Genomic DNA, 19,540 nt, shown 5'->3' with positions numbered 1-19,540 from the left:
ATTTCTGTACGTCTGATTCTGATTTCGAATCTGTCTGATACCTCTCTGTACGTCTGATTCTGATCTCAGATTTGTCTGACATACTTCCGTCCATCTGACTTCGACTACGAATCCGTCCGCCATAGTTTAGTACGTCTGCCTCCGATTACGAATCTGTCCGATATGCTTCTACGCGTCCGGTCCTAGTTCTGAATCTGCTGGTATGAAGTGTCTGGTATGAAGGGGGATTACGATAATGTGGTAGGGAACTCAGCAGTGTAACAAGAAATGATATTGACTATGATGTCTAGAAAAGCGTTCGTCTGTTACGAGAAAATAGTTTATGGTCCGACAATTATGTGGGGTATGAGAAAGTATATTATGAAGGCATTTGAATCAGTGATGTGAAGAATTACCCCATTATGTTGGTAAAGAAGCTATGTCGGAAGGTCCACGAAGGACAATGTTATGTCCCGTGTTCTCGTATAATTGGAAATCGAGAAATAATTACGACTTGTGTGTTATAAGGAAATATTTTGATTTTGGTGAATATGACTATGTTGGTTATGGAATCATTGATGTTAAGACATCGGAGAAGGCCGAGGGTAAATTTGGAATTTCGGAAATTAGTTTCGGGAATTACAAAACGGGACGTTTAATGAATTGGGCCAAGAAAAATATAAAACAAAATTGAGGCCCAAAAATCTTGAAGTGGCCGGCCATAGCATTGGTCCAAGCCCACTTTTAAAGGTCATGTGATATGCACATGACCCCTATATGGATATATATCAACAATAACACTTAGAATTATCAAGAACAAAACAAAATTCAAGAAAGCACCTCAAAATACCTCTCGGCCGAATAGGAGAAAGGAAAGAAAAATAATTCCCAAGCCTTTGTGTTGTGATCCAAAAATCTTGATTTTTGCATAGTTGTGAAGTACTCAAGACCCTCTTCAACGGGGTACAATTAGTTTGGCGTCAGGTGCGCGTTTGCGACAAGTCGGGTTTTCAAGAAAAGGTGAGAATTCTTACACTTTTGTGTTATAGAATTGATATGAATGTGTTAAGGATTGAGAATAGACGAGAATCCCGTAACTTTGATGTATGTAGAAAGCCATGGGTGTGTGTGTGTTTGGTGTTGGAGCCGTGGCACTTATGAAGTGCAAAGTAATGTGAATTGATCTTGTTTAGTTTGTTTAGTGTGTCGTTGTGACCTTTATGTCGTAAATGAGCGTTTAAAGAATTGAATTGGCGTTGGAAAAGGATTTCGGATCATTACGGGAAAGTGTATACCTTTTGTATATTTGCGTATATCATTGTATATCTTTGATGCCAAAGACTTTAAATATGACTTACGGTTGATGTTAATGAATTCGGAATGAAACGACGCAAGTTAGAACGTTCGTTGTAAGTTTTGATGTTTTGAAAGAATTATGGAAAGTAATGAATTTTGGGCAATTTCGTATATGGCTTGGAATATATTTGGAATGTGATTGAATAATCTTGAATGAGTGAATGAATACAATGATGTGGATATAGATTTGGAGTTTTTGAAGTTTGAATGAAGAGTTGCCAACTTAGGTAATAAGGTAGAACTTTGAAGCTAGAGTGGTTTGATTATGATTTGTGTTGTTTGATGATGTTTGGGTTGTTGTTGTTGTTATATTTTGAGCCGAGCTAAGTCTCGGGGATGTTAGATTTATAGGGGAAATGCTGCCGAAATTTCGGTAGGCAAAAATGAAGTTAATGGCATTTTTAAGCCTAAGAATCTCAAATTGGTAACTTTGACCATTTGCAGATTTCGGACGAAACGGGACTTGACTTTTGGGAGAGCATAAGACGTCAGTAAGGTATGTAAAGCTTCCCACTTCTTCGTTTGGCATGTCTTAGTATGTTAGGTGAATATTGGAACCTCCGGAGCATTTCTGCTCCTCGAAACCCGATCCACAGAAAAGTTACTATTCATTCAATTCAATTGAAGCCTAAGGGCTCTATTTTGGCTAGAATGCCACCAATCGTCCGAAACCTATCAAAATGTGATCGGGTCACTTGATAATGATTATGTATGACCTTTTGGCCTATAAATGTTCGTAAACTATGTTCGCCACCTCAATTTGACTCGAGGTGGGCCCGCTAACCCCGAGACGCCCTATTTGTCCTATCGGGCTCTCCTTTTGAATAAAGTTTGATATGACCCCTTTGATTTCGAAACGTTCCTCTATGAGATATGCTTCGATTACTATGATATGTTAAATTACGCTTTTGAGTTATATGCACTACTTTGAAAACGTTTTGTGAAATGAACATTCGTACCAACTAACGATTTGACTATTTTTGGTTTATGAAGGGATATATGAACTCATTATGTTTTGAAAGGCTATTTTGAAATATGTATTGCATTTGTTTGATCACGACTCCGCTCGTGCCCTATTATGACTTCGTTCACCGGTTCCCGGGCCGGTTATGATTCGTGCGCCTTATAATAATTCGGCCGTATGCTGTGTTCCGGTTCCTGAGGCCTCGCCATAGGGCCGGGTTCCGTTTGGAGTTATGCTGTGATATGGCTCGTGATGCGATACGCTCGCCTATGTTGTGTTTGTGTTCGGGGATGTACGGAGATTTGAAACCTTCTGGTGTTATGCTGTGTGTGGCGCCAGCGTCGGAGTGGCGACCACGTTCTTAGGCGTTTGCATGATTTCGTTTGCATTATGTATAAGTATATGATTTTGATACGGATTTTGACATACTGATTTGTACTCCACTTTGTCATCTGATTTGACATACTGTTTTGGCCCATATTTCTGTACTCCGTGCTTTACATACTCAATACATATTTCGTACTGACCCCCTTTCTTCGGGGGCTGCGTTTCATGCCCGCAGGTGCAGATATTGGTGATCCTCCACTGTAGGCTTCACTCTTTGCTACTTCGGAGTACTCCTTCTTGACTCGGAGTCCACTTTTGGTACAGACTCCCTTTTGCTATGTATATTCTGTACATTTGACTATTTGGGTACGGCGGGGCCCTGTCTCGCCATATGTCTTTGTTTTGAGTTCGTAGAGGCCTGTAGTCATATATGTGGGGCGAGGGTCCTATATATGTTTGTCTGATTTTGTTTTCTGGTCTTAAAGCGGTTCGTTTGTTTTGATGGCCCTGAATGGCCCTTATGCTTATATTTGCATTTTTGACCGGCGATGTCTATTCCGCCGCTCAGTTTGGATCCGATATGACATTTTGATTTGTGCGACCACTTTAGACATATTTTGATATAAACTATGTTTGATATGACTTTTATGAAATTCTGAAATAAGTTTGGATTTGGCAATGAATATGTAATTTGGTCTGGGTACCCAAGTAGGGTGCCAGTCGCGGCCCACGGGGCTGGGTCGTGACAGACAATTATAAAGAGAACCCTCCCGAAGTAGTATGACGCCCCATAAGGTCAATTTAACATTCGAGGACGAATGTTTTAAAGGGGGGGGGGGGGAGGATGTTACATTCGACATGTTTGCTTATTCGAAAAATTCAAGGTAAATTGACTTGTAATGAATAAGGCCACAATTGGACCTTACTCGGTATGAATGTGTAGGTTATGAATACAATGGTGTGGAATTACGAAAGGTGGCCAAGGGCAAAATGGGAATTTTGGAAACTTGCCTCATGAATTACAATATTTAGCCAACTAGTTGGACTCAAAAAAAAAATAATAAGAAAACAAGGCCCAAGGAGGGAAGGCCCAACCGGCCAAGAGAGAAGTCCAAGCCCATGGACTAATTAATTTCCATGTGGAATTATAAGATCATAGTTATCCAAAGAAGGTTCAAGAAAAATCAAAAGAAATCAAGAATAAGAGAGAGAGTGAGAGGTTTCGGGTGAGCAAGGAAAAGAAAGAAAAGAAAGGAAAAAAAAATCTGTATGATACGAAATTCGATCAGGTAGGTATGTACGGGTACCCAGTTAGGGTACCAGTCGCGGCCCACGGGGTTGGGTCGTGACATCATCAGTCCAGGGGTGGATACCAGTCTGGTACAGGCGGTTCTCTGGCCTCCAGAGAAGGGGTACAGTCAGGCTAAAGTGGCTGTGGTGGTGGACTTTGCTATTTATTTTTGGGTAGGCCCAAGGTTGAGACCTCTGATGCTGTGATCTCAGGTACTATTTATGTTTGTCATCGACCTGCTTCAGTCTTGTTTGATTCGAGGTCTACTTTCTGATATGTATCTGTTTATCATCCTGTTGGTTAGGATTTGACTAGTGACAGTCTTGATGTGCCTGTTCATGTATCTACTACGATTGGAGACTCAGTTGTTGTTGATCGAGTCTTTCGATCTTGCTTAGTTACTTTTATGGGGTATGATACTTGGGTAGATTTAATGATATTGGATATAGTGAACTTTGATATTATCTTGGGTATGACTTAGTATTCATCGTATCATGCGATCTTGCACTGTCACGCCAAGACAGTCACATTAGCTATGCCTGGGATTCCTAGATTAGAGTGGAGGGGTACTCAAAGCCCAGCTCCGAAAAAGATCATTTCCTATCTCCACGTGAAGAAGTTAGTTAGCAAGGGGTGTTTGGCTTACTTAGCCCATGTTCATGATACTAGCATTGATTCTCCGCCCCTTCAGTCTGTGCCCATTGTATGTGAGTTCATGGAGGTCTGTCCTTCTGATTTGCCAAGTATGCCACCCGACTGCGAGTTGAGGGAGCTGAAGGAGCAGCTACATGATCTGTCAAGTAAGGGGTTTATTAGACCGAGTGTCTCCCCTTAGGGTGCTTCTATTTTGTTTGTGAAGAAGAAAGACGGTACGATGAGGATGTGCATAGATTACCATCAGTTGAAGAAGGTCACCATTCAAAATAAGTATCCCATTCCTTGCATTGATGACTTGTTCGACCAGCTTCAGGGTGCTTCGATATTTTTGAAGAATGATTTGAGGTCAGGCTACCATCAGCTGAAGATTCGGGCTGAGGATGTTCCTTAGACGGCTTTTAGGAATCGTTATGGTCATTACGAGTTCCTTGTGATTTCATTTGGGCTTACGAATGCCCCAACTACGTTTATGACTTTGAATAATGACGTTTTAAGCCCTATCTTGACTCCTTCATTATTGTGTTCATCGGTGATATCTTGGTGTATTCGAAGAGTGTGGAGGAGCATGAGCATCATTTCAGGATTGTCATTGGGTTATTGAAGGAGAGGGAGCTTTATACTAAATTTTTAAAGTGTGAGTTCTGGCTTGAGTCTGTGGCATTCTTGGGCCACGTTGTGTCCAAGTAAGGGATCATGGTTGATCCAAAGAAGATTAACGCTGTTAGAGATTGGGCGAGGCCCACTACTGTGACTGGGATTCGTAGTTTTGTGGGGTTAGCCAGCTAATACCATCGATTTGTGAAGGGTTTCACTTCTATTGCTTCTTCTTTGACGAGATTGACTCAGAAGGAGGCTCCATTTCAGCTCCAATTATGGCATTACCCGTGGAGGGTAAGGGTTTCTCAGTATATTGTTATGCATCCCGTGTTAGTTTAGGTGCGGTGTTGATGCAGGAGGGTAAGTCATTGCCTATGCTTCCCGCCAGTTGAAGATCCATGAGAAAAACTATCCTACCCATGATTTGGAGTTGTTAGCAGTAGTCTTCGCTCTGAAGAATTGGAGGCACTATCTGTATGGAGTCCATTGTGAGGTGTTCACCGATCACCACAGCCTTCAGTACGTGTTTTGGCAGAGAGATCTAAATTCCAGATAGCGTAGGTGGATGGAGCTTCTGAAGGACTATGACATCACCATTCTCTATCATCCAGGGAAGAGAGATATTGCAGATTTTGTGGCTAAGTGTGGGAATTGTCAGCAAGTCAAGTATGAACACAAGAGACCTGGTGGTGTGCTTCAGAGGATTCTTATTCCCGAGTGAAAGTGGGAGAGGATTGCCATGAATTTTATTGTGGGTCTTCCGAAGACCCTAGGCAAGTTTGATTCAGTTTGGGTTATTGTTGATCGGTTGACTAAGTCTTCTCATTTCATTCCAGTTCACTTACACTGCGGAGAAGTTAGCTAGGATTTACATTCGTGATATTGTGCTGTTATACCCCGTATTTTATACGTTGAGTTATTCGTAGGCAAGTCGACTCGAATTAAAGACAGGATCATTTTTGGACATGAAATAGAAATCCTTAATTTTCAATTTTAATTAGGACATAAATTGTTTATAAATTGTATTTAGTGTAAAAATGTTATTATTGGAGATTAGGAATTATTTAATTGTGATTAGATTATTAAGTAGGGATTAGTGATTAATTAATTTAATTAAGATTAATTATACAAGTGGGCCCCATCCGATTTTTATATAATAACAAAAAAAAGATAAATCGTCATTGCGTGACACCTTAGGGTGCACGTGTAGAGCATGGAGAAATCATATATGTGGCCTTAAGTAATGAGAAGACCAACCATTACAATTCATTTCAACATTTGGCAAGAAAAAGAAACTTAAACAAAAAAATGGAGGAACTCTTGGCCAAATTCAATTTGAGCCGAGAGTTGAGCAATTGAGAAAGGAAAATTGAGGTTTCAAATTATATACATGTTCAAGGATTCAAACGTGAATTAATTCTCGGAGTCAAGTTGATTAAGGTAAGATTTGATCCCTTTTATACACATTCTTGAAGCAATTTTAACTTGTATAATTGTAGATATATGATGAAAATAAGAAATTGTAGATGTTGGTGTTGAAAGATGAATTGAGCCGTGTAGGGGCTGTTCTAATTAGGCATGGAAAATTTATTTTAAGTCGCGTTAAAGTTGTTGTTATCATGGATTATATGGTGAAAGGATTAGAAAGCTAAAATTGAAATTTGTGTTGATATGAACATGTTGTTGTTCTTGTTGGACTGAAGGAGTTGGAAATATAATTGGGTCCATATATTGTTGTTGGTATTTCTGTGTCAACAGGAGAGCAATTGAAAATTTGGGATAGGTGAATATATAGGGGAAGTGCTGCCGAATTTTCGCTAAAATTTTAGATAATAGAAAACCTAAGCGAGAATATATATAAACTGAAATGTAGGTCCTATGAATGAATGAACTATAGATTTGCGAACTAGAAAATGTAGTCACTAACGATAACGTCATTTTTATATAAATAGGCTAAAAGAGCGACGAGGCGAAAAGGATTCATGTTTAGTCACTGACAGGTATGTAAAGATGTCCCTTCCTTCTTTTGGCATGTCTTAGACGTAAGTGATGAATGATATGGACTTTGGGGTAATTCCATTCATAAGCTTGGTGTGATATTTATGATTCTTATTCACTTCTTGATATTACAATTCTCAAGTGATTGAGCCTCCCTCTTCAGTTTTCTGTACGTTGGTTAATGGTCGATATACATCCGTTCCTATTCTTAGGAACTCTATGATAACTAGTGGCTGGACTTCTATAAGGCCTTTCATACTATAGTGACATATGACTATGATCTTTAAGGCTTTGTGATATACTTATAATGACATTCAAGGGATGTTTGATATGTTCCGAGTGACATTCGAAAGGTATTTGATACGACTATTGTCCTGATTTTCAAATGGTAACTCGTCTCGACTATTCTATTGAGTCTTTGAAAATGTTTTTAAATTGCATATAGTTTCTCACTACTCTGGTCGTGCATGCCACAATATGTCTTTCACTGAGTCCCGGGCCAGGATATGTTTTCGTGCACAGCTTCACTGCATTGTTCACCGAGTCCCTCACTAGAGGGTCGGGACACGTTATATGTATATGTATATGATGATATGATGACATGATGATATTATGATATGGTGATGGTGGCCAGGCTGGCATATGATGACTTTATCCATCGAGCCCCTCACTAGAGGGCCGGGACACGTTATATATATATGTATGCATGATGATGATATGATTTTATTTACCGAGTCCCTCACTATAGGGCCGGGACATGTTATATATACGTACATACAGAATGCTTATCTAATTATGTTACTACGTCCCATAACGGCTTGAGTATGATATATGATATTGACATGCATTATTTATGTTTCAAAGGCAAGAATTTTGGTATTCTGGATATTGTACTCGTGTTCTGTACTCCTCATTTCAGATATGATCCTGTTTACTTTATTTCATGCTTTACATGCTCAGTACATATTCCGTACTGACCCCCTTTCTTCGGAGGGGCTGCGTTTCATGCCCGCAGGTACAAATACTCGTTTCGGTGATCCGCCAGCTTAGGATTCCCTTTCTGCTAGCTTGGAGAGCTCCGTTGTTCCGGAGTTCAGCTTTTGGTATAGATCTTTTTTGATGTATTTATGTATATGTTGTTTAAGGGCACGACGGGGCCCTGTCCCGTCATATTTCACTATGGAAACTCTTAGAGGTCTGTAGACATGTATGTGGGTTGTATTCCGATGTGGTCAGTTGTGTATATGATCATTATGTGTGTTCCATCGCTATAGCAGCCTTGCCGGCTTGCGTTTATTGTCATATTGTTGTAGCAGCCTTGTCGGCTTACTTGTGTTATCGTTTCGTAGTGGCAGCCTTGTCGGCTTGCGTAATGATTTGATGTGTAGTGGCAGCCTCGTCGGCTTGCGTATGTGAACATGATGCGATAATGTTGACAGGTACGTGTGGGTGTCCAGCTCGGGCACTAGTCATGGCCCACGGGGCTGGGTCGTGACATGTGCGTTTGCACCAGGTCCCTATTTCTATTATTTTGGATCGAGGTCCCCAGTTTACTTCTAAATTCTGGAGGGATTTTCAGGCAGAATTGGGTACTCAGTTGGACCTTAGTACAACTTTTTATCCCAGACTGAAGTTCAGTCCGAGAGGACCATTGAAGTACTCGAGAGTATGTTGAGAGCTTGTGTCGTTGCTTTTGGTGGTCATTGGGACCAATTCTTGCTCATAGCAGAATTTTCGTACAACAATAGCTACCATTCGAGTATTGATATGGCGCCGTTTGAGGCTTTGTATGGTAGGAGGTGTCGTTCTCCTATTGGGTGGTTTGATGCTTTTGAAGTTCGCCTATGGGGCACAGATTTTTTGAGAGAGTCTGTGGACAAGGTGAAGCTTATTCAGGAAAAGCTTCTAGCAGCTCAGAGTTGACAGAATATGTATGCAAATCAGAAGGTTCGGGACATAGATTTTGGGGTGGACGAGCAGGTGCTTCTGAAGATCTCACCCATGAAGGGTGTTATGCGATTTGGGAAGAGAGGCAAGTTGAGCCCAAGGTACCTTGGCCCATTTGAGGTTCTCCGTCGAGTTGGAGATGTTGCTTATGAGTTGGCCTTGCGACCAAGCCTTTCAGGTGTTCATCTGATTTTCCATGTGTCCATGCTGAAGAAGTATCATTCTGATAGTTCTTATATAGTTCGTTGGAATTCCTTGTTGCTTGATGAGAATCTGGCTTATGAGGAGGAGCCTATAGCGATTCTAGATAGGCAGGCTAGAAAGTTGAGGTCGAAAAAAATTGCTTTGGTCAAGGTTCAGTAGAGGCATCATCCCGTTGAGGAGGCTACTTGGGGGATCGAGACCGATATACGCGAGAGATATCCCCAGTTGTTTGCAGATTCAGGTACTTTTCCCCATTTCTACTCCTTGTCGCTCGAGGATGAGCGATTTTTTAATTGGTATCTGATGTAACGACCTGATTGGTCGTTATAGTGCTAATGACCCTTTTACGCATGTTGACCCTTTCCCTAGGTCATCGGGTGGGTTTTAGAGTGACTTTTGGAGGTTTGAGCCTTAAAGTGGAATTCATTTGACCCAAAGTTGACTTTTGAGTAAACAGACCTTTTGTAGAATTTCGTCGATTCCGAGAGGTCCGAACATTCATTGATGACTTGGTAGTGTGTTCGGTTTGGTTCCCAATGCAATTGGGAGCGTTTTAGAACTTCGGTTGGGAACTTGGCTTTAGGCCGTTGGGGGTTGACTTGGTCAATTAGAGCTCCGTTGGGAAATCCGAGGCCACGAGTGAATTCGTAGCACATTTTTATGTGTGTTTGCATGTTTGTTTTGTATCTGTGCAGCCTCGGGTGATAGTCGAATTTCTGGTTGAGATTGGTCAAAAAGCAGAAATTTCTAATATTCTGGTGTAGGCACTGCAGCGGTACGATAACTGTTGTAGCGGTACCACTATAGCACTGGAAAGATAGCCATAGCAGACTGAGGAGTTTTGGTGACTAACCGCCATAGCGGGTTGCTTGCCGCTATAGCGGTGTGCTGATTTTTGGTGAAGGCCGCCATGGCGAGACATCTGGGGGCCATAGCGAGTGCGCTGCAGCAGTTCCCGTGACTGCTGTGGCCGTAGTCGGGAAAAATTATTTTCTTTCCTCAAGTTAAAACCCTTAAACCCTATCACTTCTTCTCATCACTTTTCTAAGCGCTCTTTTGGAGAAGAGCAACCTGTGGGATGAATCTTCTTAGAGGTAAGATCTATGACCCTAGCCTTCATTATTTACATTCCTAGATCTATATTCCATGCTTAGAATCACTAGAATCTAAATAGAGAAGATGAGTTTTGTGCTAAAATTCTTGAAATGGGTTTAGGCTTCTAAAATAGAAATTGGTGGTGAAATTGACTAGTATGCCCATAGAATTTGAGGAATTCCTTGATGTTAAGCTTATTTCTTCCATTGTTAATGGTCAATTTGACCATTGAAGAATTAGGGTTCATACCCAAATTTGGGGGTTTTACTTTAAATCCCAATTAGGCTTAATCTCGAGTTGTTTTAGCAAATGATTAGTGGGTTCGATCACCTAGAGCTTGAATTGCTTGTTCCATATTTCAATTTTTCGTTTTATCCTTGTGGGCCCATTTCACCAATTTCCTTGGGTTAGAATTTGACCTAACTAGAAGTATAGCAATATGAGTGTCGTTATTCATTGTTTTTAATATAGAATTCGGTTATGAATAGACTTTGAGTACTTGGATGCGCTACGAAAAGGCAAGGCCAAGGTGTGACTGTTTGTGGCTCATGTTCGGCTTTTCAGGTAGGTTACGGCTTACCTTTTGGTTAGACTTCGGTTAGCGGATCATATGTATAGTTAGTGACTGTTGGAGAAAGCATGTAAACCTTCGGGTGTGAAGTTGAGATGGAAGACGTAGGTTGGTATTGTTGTTGTTATGGTTTGTTGCCTTATTTGTGTTCTATTGTGTTGTTGCTTATTTGTGAGTTGTTGCTCTTCGCCACGTGATTGATTCTATAGAGTTGATGCTTAGTGATTACTTGGTTGTTGGAAAGCAAATTTATCTTGAGCGAGGTTGTTGAAATGAAAAGAAAGGTTATGATATTGATAATGTGAGTGAGATTTGTGTCCATGTGTGACATCTTGATTCATATATTCTTGTTGGCATTGTTATCATGCATTTACTCTTCTACCTTGTTGCCTTTACTAGAACAAGGCTGTCTTATTTGATAAGGAGCACATTCCTCATTAGAATCCGAAGAGATATAACTCTCATTTTCAAGAACTTTGAGATCTTCATTTGAAGTTGAATTCTCTGATGTATCTGGATCAACACCCGAATCTTCTAGTTCTGAATTCAATAACAATTTGGACAATGTGTCCTTTAACTCTTCATCAATATTAAGACTATTAATCTTTTGCTTGACCTTGCAATCTTTATAATAATGACCTGTTCAGCCACATTTCCAGCAAGATCTTGGATTCTTGGATTTGATGAAATCCTTCCTTTTCTTGAATTCCTTTTTTCTTCTTGCTTTCTTTTCCAAGTGTTTTTTCTTTCCATGCTTGAAAATCCTTCTTATTATTCTTATGCCTATGAGGCTCTTTAGTTTTGGAAATGTCCATATCGAACTTTCCACAAAATTCTCCTAATTGTTGTCTTTCATTTAGACGATGTCTCTTAATTTGTTGAATTATCTTAATCTCATTGCATAATGATAAACCTTCTTGAATACAAGTACCTATTAACTTGCCATAAGTGTATTCATCATCATATTTGATGTTGGTTTCTCCTTTTCTAAGAGCTTTCCTAACTCTTTCTGCAAAGAGACTAGGCAGTCCATCCATAAACTTGGACATCCAATGGGTGTTGTTACACTCAGGTAACTCCATGGCCCTACTAAGGAATACATCCTTGTACCATCTAAATGATGTAAGGGTTTTGCACCTTAAATTCTGAAGCATAGTCCTAATGTTTTCACTATTATCAGACCATCTTCCAGAGAAATATTCTATTATATTAATAACCAAAGAGTAGACAACATTCTGTCCTGGGGTTGTTCGTGCTGTACCTGGTTCATCTTTGACAGCACTTAAAATCCTATTACGATGGTCTTGGGTTAAATAATTATCCCACCATCCTTTCAATTGGCCAGTAAAGCCAGCAATAATCATCTCAACAATAGTCCAATCGGCGTTACTATTTGCTTTACGAATTGTGTTGTACATGAGAATTGTATGTACAACAGTATAAATCTGTCTCTCTGTCACGACCCGACTAGGGGCCATGACGGGTACCCAGAGCTGACTACCGAGCACCACTCATAATGCTAATCATCATACCCAACCTGAACACATATACTCTCCAAGGCAATACATAAATATACATAAGGCCTCACAGCTGCAAAAATCATATACAAGAATATATACTGATGTATCCATGCGACAACTATTACCCACACATCCGTATCTATGAGCCTCTACTAGAGTACTGAGACATAAAGACGGGACAGGACCCCGTCGTGCCCAAAAATATATATAAAATAATATATCAAAAATGGCACCTCTGGAATAGTGGAGTGCTCCTGTAAATCTGCTGAGTAGCTTCTAGGAATCTGGGCCACCTCCCTGTCTACCTGTGGGCATGAACACAGCATCCAACAGAATGGAAGTCAGTACGAACAATGTACTGAGTATGTAAGGCATGAACAATAATAACATATCGAAGAGATAAGGAAATATCAAGTGAGGAAACAACCTGTAACTGAGTGTCACTTAAGACGAAATAATGCATGCTAACTTACATCATAAATAATATCATATCAAGTGTGCATATATAAGCTGCCCGACCATATAGGTACGGTGTTATCATCATTATCCCGCGTCTAGGCCTCCCGCATCCGGAGTAACCATCTTATGTCGCCCACTAGTGGTGTCTGCTATGCCATCTAGACATGGCGTATATGTCGCCCACCTTAGCGGTGTCTGCCCGGCCATATAGGTACGGTGTAATTTCATCATCATATACTTATCATAAAGCAAGCATAAGAATTCAAAGACAAGCTAAATTTATCTAGGTGACGTAAGGTCGAGAACCCCCAATTTCATTATGGAGTAGTCATGATCATTATGCATTATGCCTCGCCTTGAAGGAACTAGCATTATAAGGTGAGTCTAGCAACAATGAATACCATCAAGGAATCATTAGCTTCATAACAATATCATATCATAAGCTTTGGTATCTTTATACTTAGACTCATCGTCATCATTGTGATATTCTCAACGCATCTCTTATCTTTATTTCATGAGAGGCTCTTAATAATCATATCATAGTTTTCGGAATATAAAAGAGTCATGGAAAGATAAAAGAAGTCAAGTTGTAGGAATCATGCCTTAGAGAAGAAGGGACTAGCCTTACATACCTTTTCGCCTCTCTAACTTGCCGACTAAACGCTTCCTTCCAAGTTCGTAATTCTACATTCAAGGGAATTCGTACTAAGATTAGATAATCGGAAACATACTTGAAGCTAAGCTAAAGCTAATGAAAATTGGGCAGTATCTCCATTGTTTCTACAACTTTCTCCATATAATATAACAACTCCCAAACATCAATAACGACACTACAATACCATAATCAATAAACTTTGTTAAGCTAGTCATTATTCAATTCTCAAAATTCCCTCTCAAAGTCCTTCGTAACCATAGCCATAATACAACACTACATTCCTCCTCATATAATTCTTCTCCAATATTCTTAATACTATTTATAACAATATTATACTCATAACATGTCAAGAATCATGATTCATGTCAAACTACCACTCAAGAATACCACTATTCTCATATTTGTAACCCATTTTCTACTTTCTTCCATAATCCAAGTCTTTCAACCACTCAATACTCTTAATAGCATGAAATGAACATAAAAATCACCTTTGATTGTGAAGGAATAGGTTTTGGATGGAAATGCTTCACTTGGAGAAAACCCTAGCTTCAATTCCAAAGAGGCTTTTAGCTTCCACGAACCCTTGTTAACCTCCTTGCACTTGATTCCACTAATTATTGGTGTTTGATCTTGGATTCACCTTGAATTTATGTTGATGAAATGTGTGGAACCTTCTAGAGGCCTTGAGAGAAGTGGAGGAGTTGGAAAAATGAAAATTTAGAAGTGGGAACTTATATTTATACTTGGAAAATACTCAGCCCGACGGGAGTTCTACGGACCCTTTGTCACGACCCAGCTAGGGGCCGCGACGGGTACCCGGGGCTAACCACCGAGCACCGTTCGTTCTACAGCTTATCATACTCATTAGACATTCCTTTATCAAATTCATACTCAATTTATAAGAAAATCATCCCTCATTTGAAACATAAATACGTTTATAGACATAAGCCTTTAGGCTATCAAAATAATATATGTAAATATATATATATATTTACATAATGGCAACCTCGTGAGACCACATAACCCACACTGCGTATCTACGAGCCTCTACTGGAGTGCTAGATATAAGGACGGGACAAGACCCCGTCATGCCCAAAATACAAGTACATGAATATACACAAAAGAATAATCATAAGCACCTCCGGAACAAAGGAGTGCTCTCTAATCAGCTACTGGCCCCTACGAGTCCGGATCAAGCTCACCTCCTTGTCTACCTATGGGCATGAACACAGCGTCCAAAGAAAACGGACGTCAGTACGAACATTGTACTGAGTATGTAAGATAGGAATGAAATAAATATGATAGAAGGATCATGAGCCATAAGAGAAAGATATAACCTGCATGAGTGTCATAGGCAAATACATTTCGTACATATATCATATTTTACATAATCATGGTACATATGTCATCACATCATAATCCTCGTCGTTAACCCGCGTCCGGGTAACCATCATATGCCGCCCACTAGTGGTGATCATGCCTGGCCCTCTAGGTTCGGTGTAAATATAGCAGCCCGCCTTAGCGGTGACATGCCCGACCATCTAGGCACGATGGAATCATAGCAGCCCGCCTTAGCGGTGACATGCCCGGCCATTTAGGCACGGTGGAATCGTATCGTCATATAGTCAATCATAACCCATCATTATTACACATCTCATGAACCTATCGTAATCTTATCATAGCTTGATATTTTCATACTTAACATAGGCATATTATAAGCTAGCATTATTGATCATCTTATAGACATATCATGACTTAGCATCATTTCACATTTATCATTAGGAGCATACATTAGGCTTTAAAGGCAACTATGACTATGTCGGGGTGACGTGAGGTCGTGAACCCCCGATTATATTATGAACATTTATGAGTATTCTGCCTCACCTTGAAGGAAATAGTGTATAAGCTGAGTGTTAATAGTAATGACATCATTAACGTTATAGGATCATCATATCATGGACTCTAGAATCTCTATACTTTAACTCATCATCATCGTTATCATGCTCGCATGTAGTTTGGTATATTTGCGGACTCACAAGCTCCATCATATTGGAGAATCATGGAAAACTTGAAAGATTCATGCCTTTGAAGGAAGGGATTAGCCTTACATACCTTTGTCATTTAACTAATATGTCACTTGCTTGTTTTCCTTTGATGCCCCCATTTCTACCTTCAAGAGAAGTCGCACGAACGTTAGCCAATCGGTTACTTAAATGTTCCCACTATTTCTAGGAAAATTTGGGCAACATTTCCTTTGTTTATACAACGTTTCCCACATTTTATATCAACTCCCAAACATTCATAACAACGTTCACAACATAATAGACAGCATTCATCATCCATCTATACTATTCACATTTCACAATTTCACTTTAGTTTCCCCATAATCATGGTCATAATTCACTATTACGTTCTTTCACGTATAATACTCATTTCCATGTTCTAAAGGTCATTCATAATCTGCTTACAATCACAACATATTCATATTCATGATTCATTTCAAACTACTATTCAACAATAGCACTATTCCCACATTTATGACTCATTTTGTATATCCTTCAACAATTCAAGTGTTTCAACTTCTCAATCTCTTAAACATCATGAGAACATCATAAACATACCTTAGATATTGTAGGAACAAGCCTTGAGTAGCAGTACTCTTCTTGCACCAAAAACCCTAACTCACTTCCTTTGAAATTTCTTGGCTTAGATGACTTTAATGGGGTTCACACTCTTGATTCTTGTTGGTTGATGTATTTGATCATGGATTTCCTTTGGTTTCTTTTATATGATTTTGGTGGAACCTTCTAGAGGTCTTGAGAGATGAAGAAGTGTGTGAGAATGAAATAAATGAAGTGGGATCACATTTATAAAATCAGAACTTGTTCAGTTCGTCGGGACTTTCACGGACACTTCCACGGTCCGTGGAATATTATATGGTCCATGGTTCTGGTCGTGGTTCACCACTGGCCAGTCATCTTTTCTGGTGGGTATTCCACGGACCAATATACGGTCCGTGGAAAGTTTCACGGGTCGTGAAACATGGTCATGGAAAAAGTTGTCCGCGTAGTTCCGTTCAGTAAAAAGGTCATAACTCTTGATCCCGATATCGTGTGAGGGCCCACGACCAATGGTTGGAAATCTCTTTCAATTATCTACAACTTTCATTCTTAGTTATTGTCAAAATTCCAAACTTATAATGGAGTTTTGGCCCCTCCAAGTCAGATCATCCGAAAATGTTTCCTTAAATCTCCCTTTTGGATGGCTTATGCCCATATTTGGCTTATGGGTCCTTCTTAGGACTTTCTCAACTTTCCATGTACTACTCTTATATCTCTTCAGATGTCCTTTATAAAACCTTACTAAACAATCCTTACCACAAAAATTTATGGAACCTTTCCTAAACCTCACTTATACTCCACTTGTCCTTATCGATTCTTATTTCATCAATTCATATAACTTCAAGATCTTAACGTATGCATTCCAAAACCACTAATCATCCGTCTTAAAATCTTAAGATATTCCTATTGTCCTTAAGCTCGCGTTGGTTCATTCACTATGCAACAACATGAAATTTTCGAGGTGTAACACCCTTATACAGTCCGTATAATATTATACGGTCCGTATAAGTGACCGTATGACTCCATCTGTGATGGACCTTCACTGTAACGGTTATACGGACCATTATACAGACCGTATAAATGGTCGTATAATCCACCTTTTCTCTGAACATGTTCTCGTCGTTTTGTTTGATCTCCAATCCTTATGGAACCTTCTTAGCACTTGTTTAACACTTCATTAACAATCTAAGGAGCATCATAACTTTTCCTCAAGACATTATTAAACCAACGTTAGCTCGGTACTTTGCAAACCCTTTTTAAAACACGACTTATACCTTACATTCTTCATCGAACTTTCTTCTCTTGCTTCAAATATATTTGGAATCTTAATTAGAATCGCCAAGTAACCTTGTTACTTGTAAGGACACTCTTCCCCCCTTTAAAAACATTCGTCCTCGAATGTTAAGTTCTCGGAAATTCTACAGAAATTTCTCCACAAGACCTTGACTGAGGCTACCCCTTTATTTCTAAGTTTCCGTACTTGCCTACCTAGTATGGCAATGGGTAACTCTTCATAAGCCAACCTTTCCGTTACTTGGACATCATCTACAGGAACAATTCTAGTAGGGTCTTCGACACACTTATGGAGTATTGATAAATGGAAAACTGGAGGACTGATTCAAGTTTATGAGGTAAGTCCAGCTCATAGGCTACTTGGCCTATCTTATAGACAATCTTATAAGGTCCAATGTATTGAGGAATTAATTTTCCCTTCTTGCCAAATCTCATCACGCCCTTCATCGATGATACCTTCAAGAATACCCAATCATCAACTTGGAATTCTAAGCCTCGCCGACGGTTGTCCGCATACGATTTCTGGCGGCTTAGGCTGTCAACAATCGATCTCGAATAACCCTAATCTTTTCCACCGCTTATTGAATAAATTCTGAACCTATTAGTTGTACCTCTCCTACTTCAAACCACCCAATTGGGGATCTACACTTTCTTCCATATAGAGCTTCATACGGGGCCATCTGAATACTAGAATGATAGCTGTTGTTGTATGCAAACTCGATAAGAGGTAAGTGGTCATCCTAACTACCACTGAAATCTAGTACACATGCCCATAACATATCTTCCAAAGTCTGAATAGTGCCATTCGGCTTGCCCATCAGTTTTGTGGATGGAATGTTGTGTTGAGTCTCACTTGAGTTCCCAAACCTTCTTGGAAAGACTTCTAAAATTTAGCTGTAAATTGTGCTCCTCTATATGTGATAATAGATATCAGGACACCATGAAGTCGCACGATCTCTTTAAGATACAACCTTGCATAATCTTCTGCTGAATATGTGGTTCTGACCAGAAGAAAATGGGCTGATTTCGTGAGTCTATCAACAATCGCCCATATGGAGTCATACTTGCATCGGGAGCGAGGAAAACCTACAATGAAATCCATGTTGATCACTTCCCATTTCCAGGCTGGAATTTCCATGGCTTGTAACAATCCTCCTGGCTTTTGATGCTCAATTTTCACTTGTTGACAATTTGGACACTGGGCTAGAAATTTGGCTATGTCTTTCTTAATTCCATCCTACCAATACATTAACTTGAGATCGTGATACATCTTTGTCGCTCCTAGGTGAATGGAATACCGCAAGTAATGAGCTTCTTCTAGAATCCGACGACGTAGTTCCGCAACATTTGGAACACATAGCTTGTCTCGGTATCTAAGAACTCCATCTGTGGAAGCTTCAAATGGCGACTTCTCTTTCTCAGGAAATGTATCTCTATAGTGACTCAACTGAGGGTCTTCATATTGGCGCTCTCTTACTTCTATATCTAAGGACGAGACAGCTGGGTTGTGAATACCAATTTTGCATTGCCCGAATAAATTAGACGAATTCCGAGGCTGGCTAGCTGGTGAAGCTCACGAATTAATTCTTTCTTCTCCGGAGGGACCTCACATAGACTTCCCATTGATTTGCGGCTAAGTGCATCAGCTACTACATTCGCCTTTCCGGGATGGTATAAAATACTCACATCATAATCTTTCAGTAGTTCTAACCACCGGCTTTGTCGAAGATTTAACTCCTTCTATTTGAAAATATATTGGAGACTCTTGTGGTCTGTATAAATATCAACATGAACACCATACAAATAGTGTCTCCACATCTTTAGTGCATGAATAACCGCGGCTAATTCAAGATCATGGGTCGGATAGTTCTTTTCATATTTCCGCAACTGCCAGGAAACATAAGCAATAACTTTACCGTGTTGCATCAACACACAACCTAACCCAACACCAGAGGCATCACAATACACAACATAACCATCTGGTCCTTCTGGGAGTGTTAGGACAG

At 39.8% G+C, this 19,540-nt stretch overlaps 1 protein-coding gene across 1 annotated transcript; it reads right to left on the bottom strand.

Moving 5' to 3' along the window:
* Nucleotides 1-11,356: 11,356 nt before the first annotated feature.
* On the bottom strand, nt 11,357-12,404 carry LOC132628669 (uncharacterized). Its single transcript, XM_060344431.1, has 2 exons — nt 11,918-12,404; nt 11,357-11,625 (listed from the first exon to the last, which is right to left on the bottom strand). Exons 1-2 carry the CDS (start codon nt 12,402-12,404, stop codon nt 11,357-11,359), a joined length of 756 nt encoding a protein of 251 aa, XP_060200414.1.
* Nucleotides 12,405-19,540: the final 7,136 nt, after the last annotated feature.

Source organism: Lycium barbarum, chromosome 2, assembly GCF_019175385.1.
Source record: "Lycium barbarum isolate Lr01 chromosome 2, ASM1917538v2, whole genome shotgun sequence".
NCBI lineage: Eukaryota > Viridiplantae > Streptophyta > Magnoliopsida > Solanales > Solanaceae > Lycium > Lycium barbarum.
Note: the sequence above shows the minus strand (reverse complement) of the source record. Positions and strands in the feature narration are given on the sequence as shown.

What these genes read in the sequence shown, in the direction of transcription:
- LOC132628669 (XM_060344431.1), bottom strand. Translation starts at nt 12,404, where the DNA reads ATGTACAACACAATTCGTAAAGCAAATAGTAACGCCGATTGGACTATT. An exon ending in CACTTATGGCAAGTTAATAG is followed by an intron (nt 11,626 to 11,917) that starts GTACTTGTATTC and finishes GTGGCTGAACAG; the next exon opens with GTCATTATTATAAAGATTGC.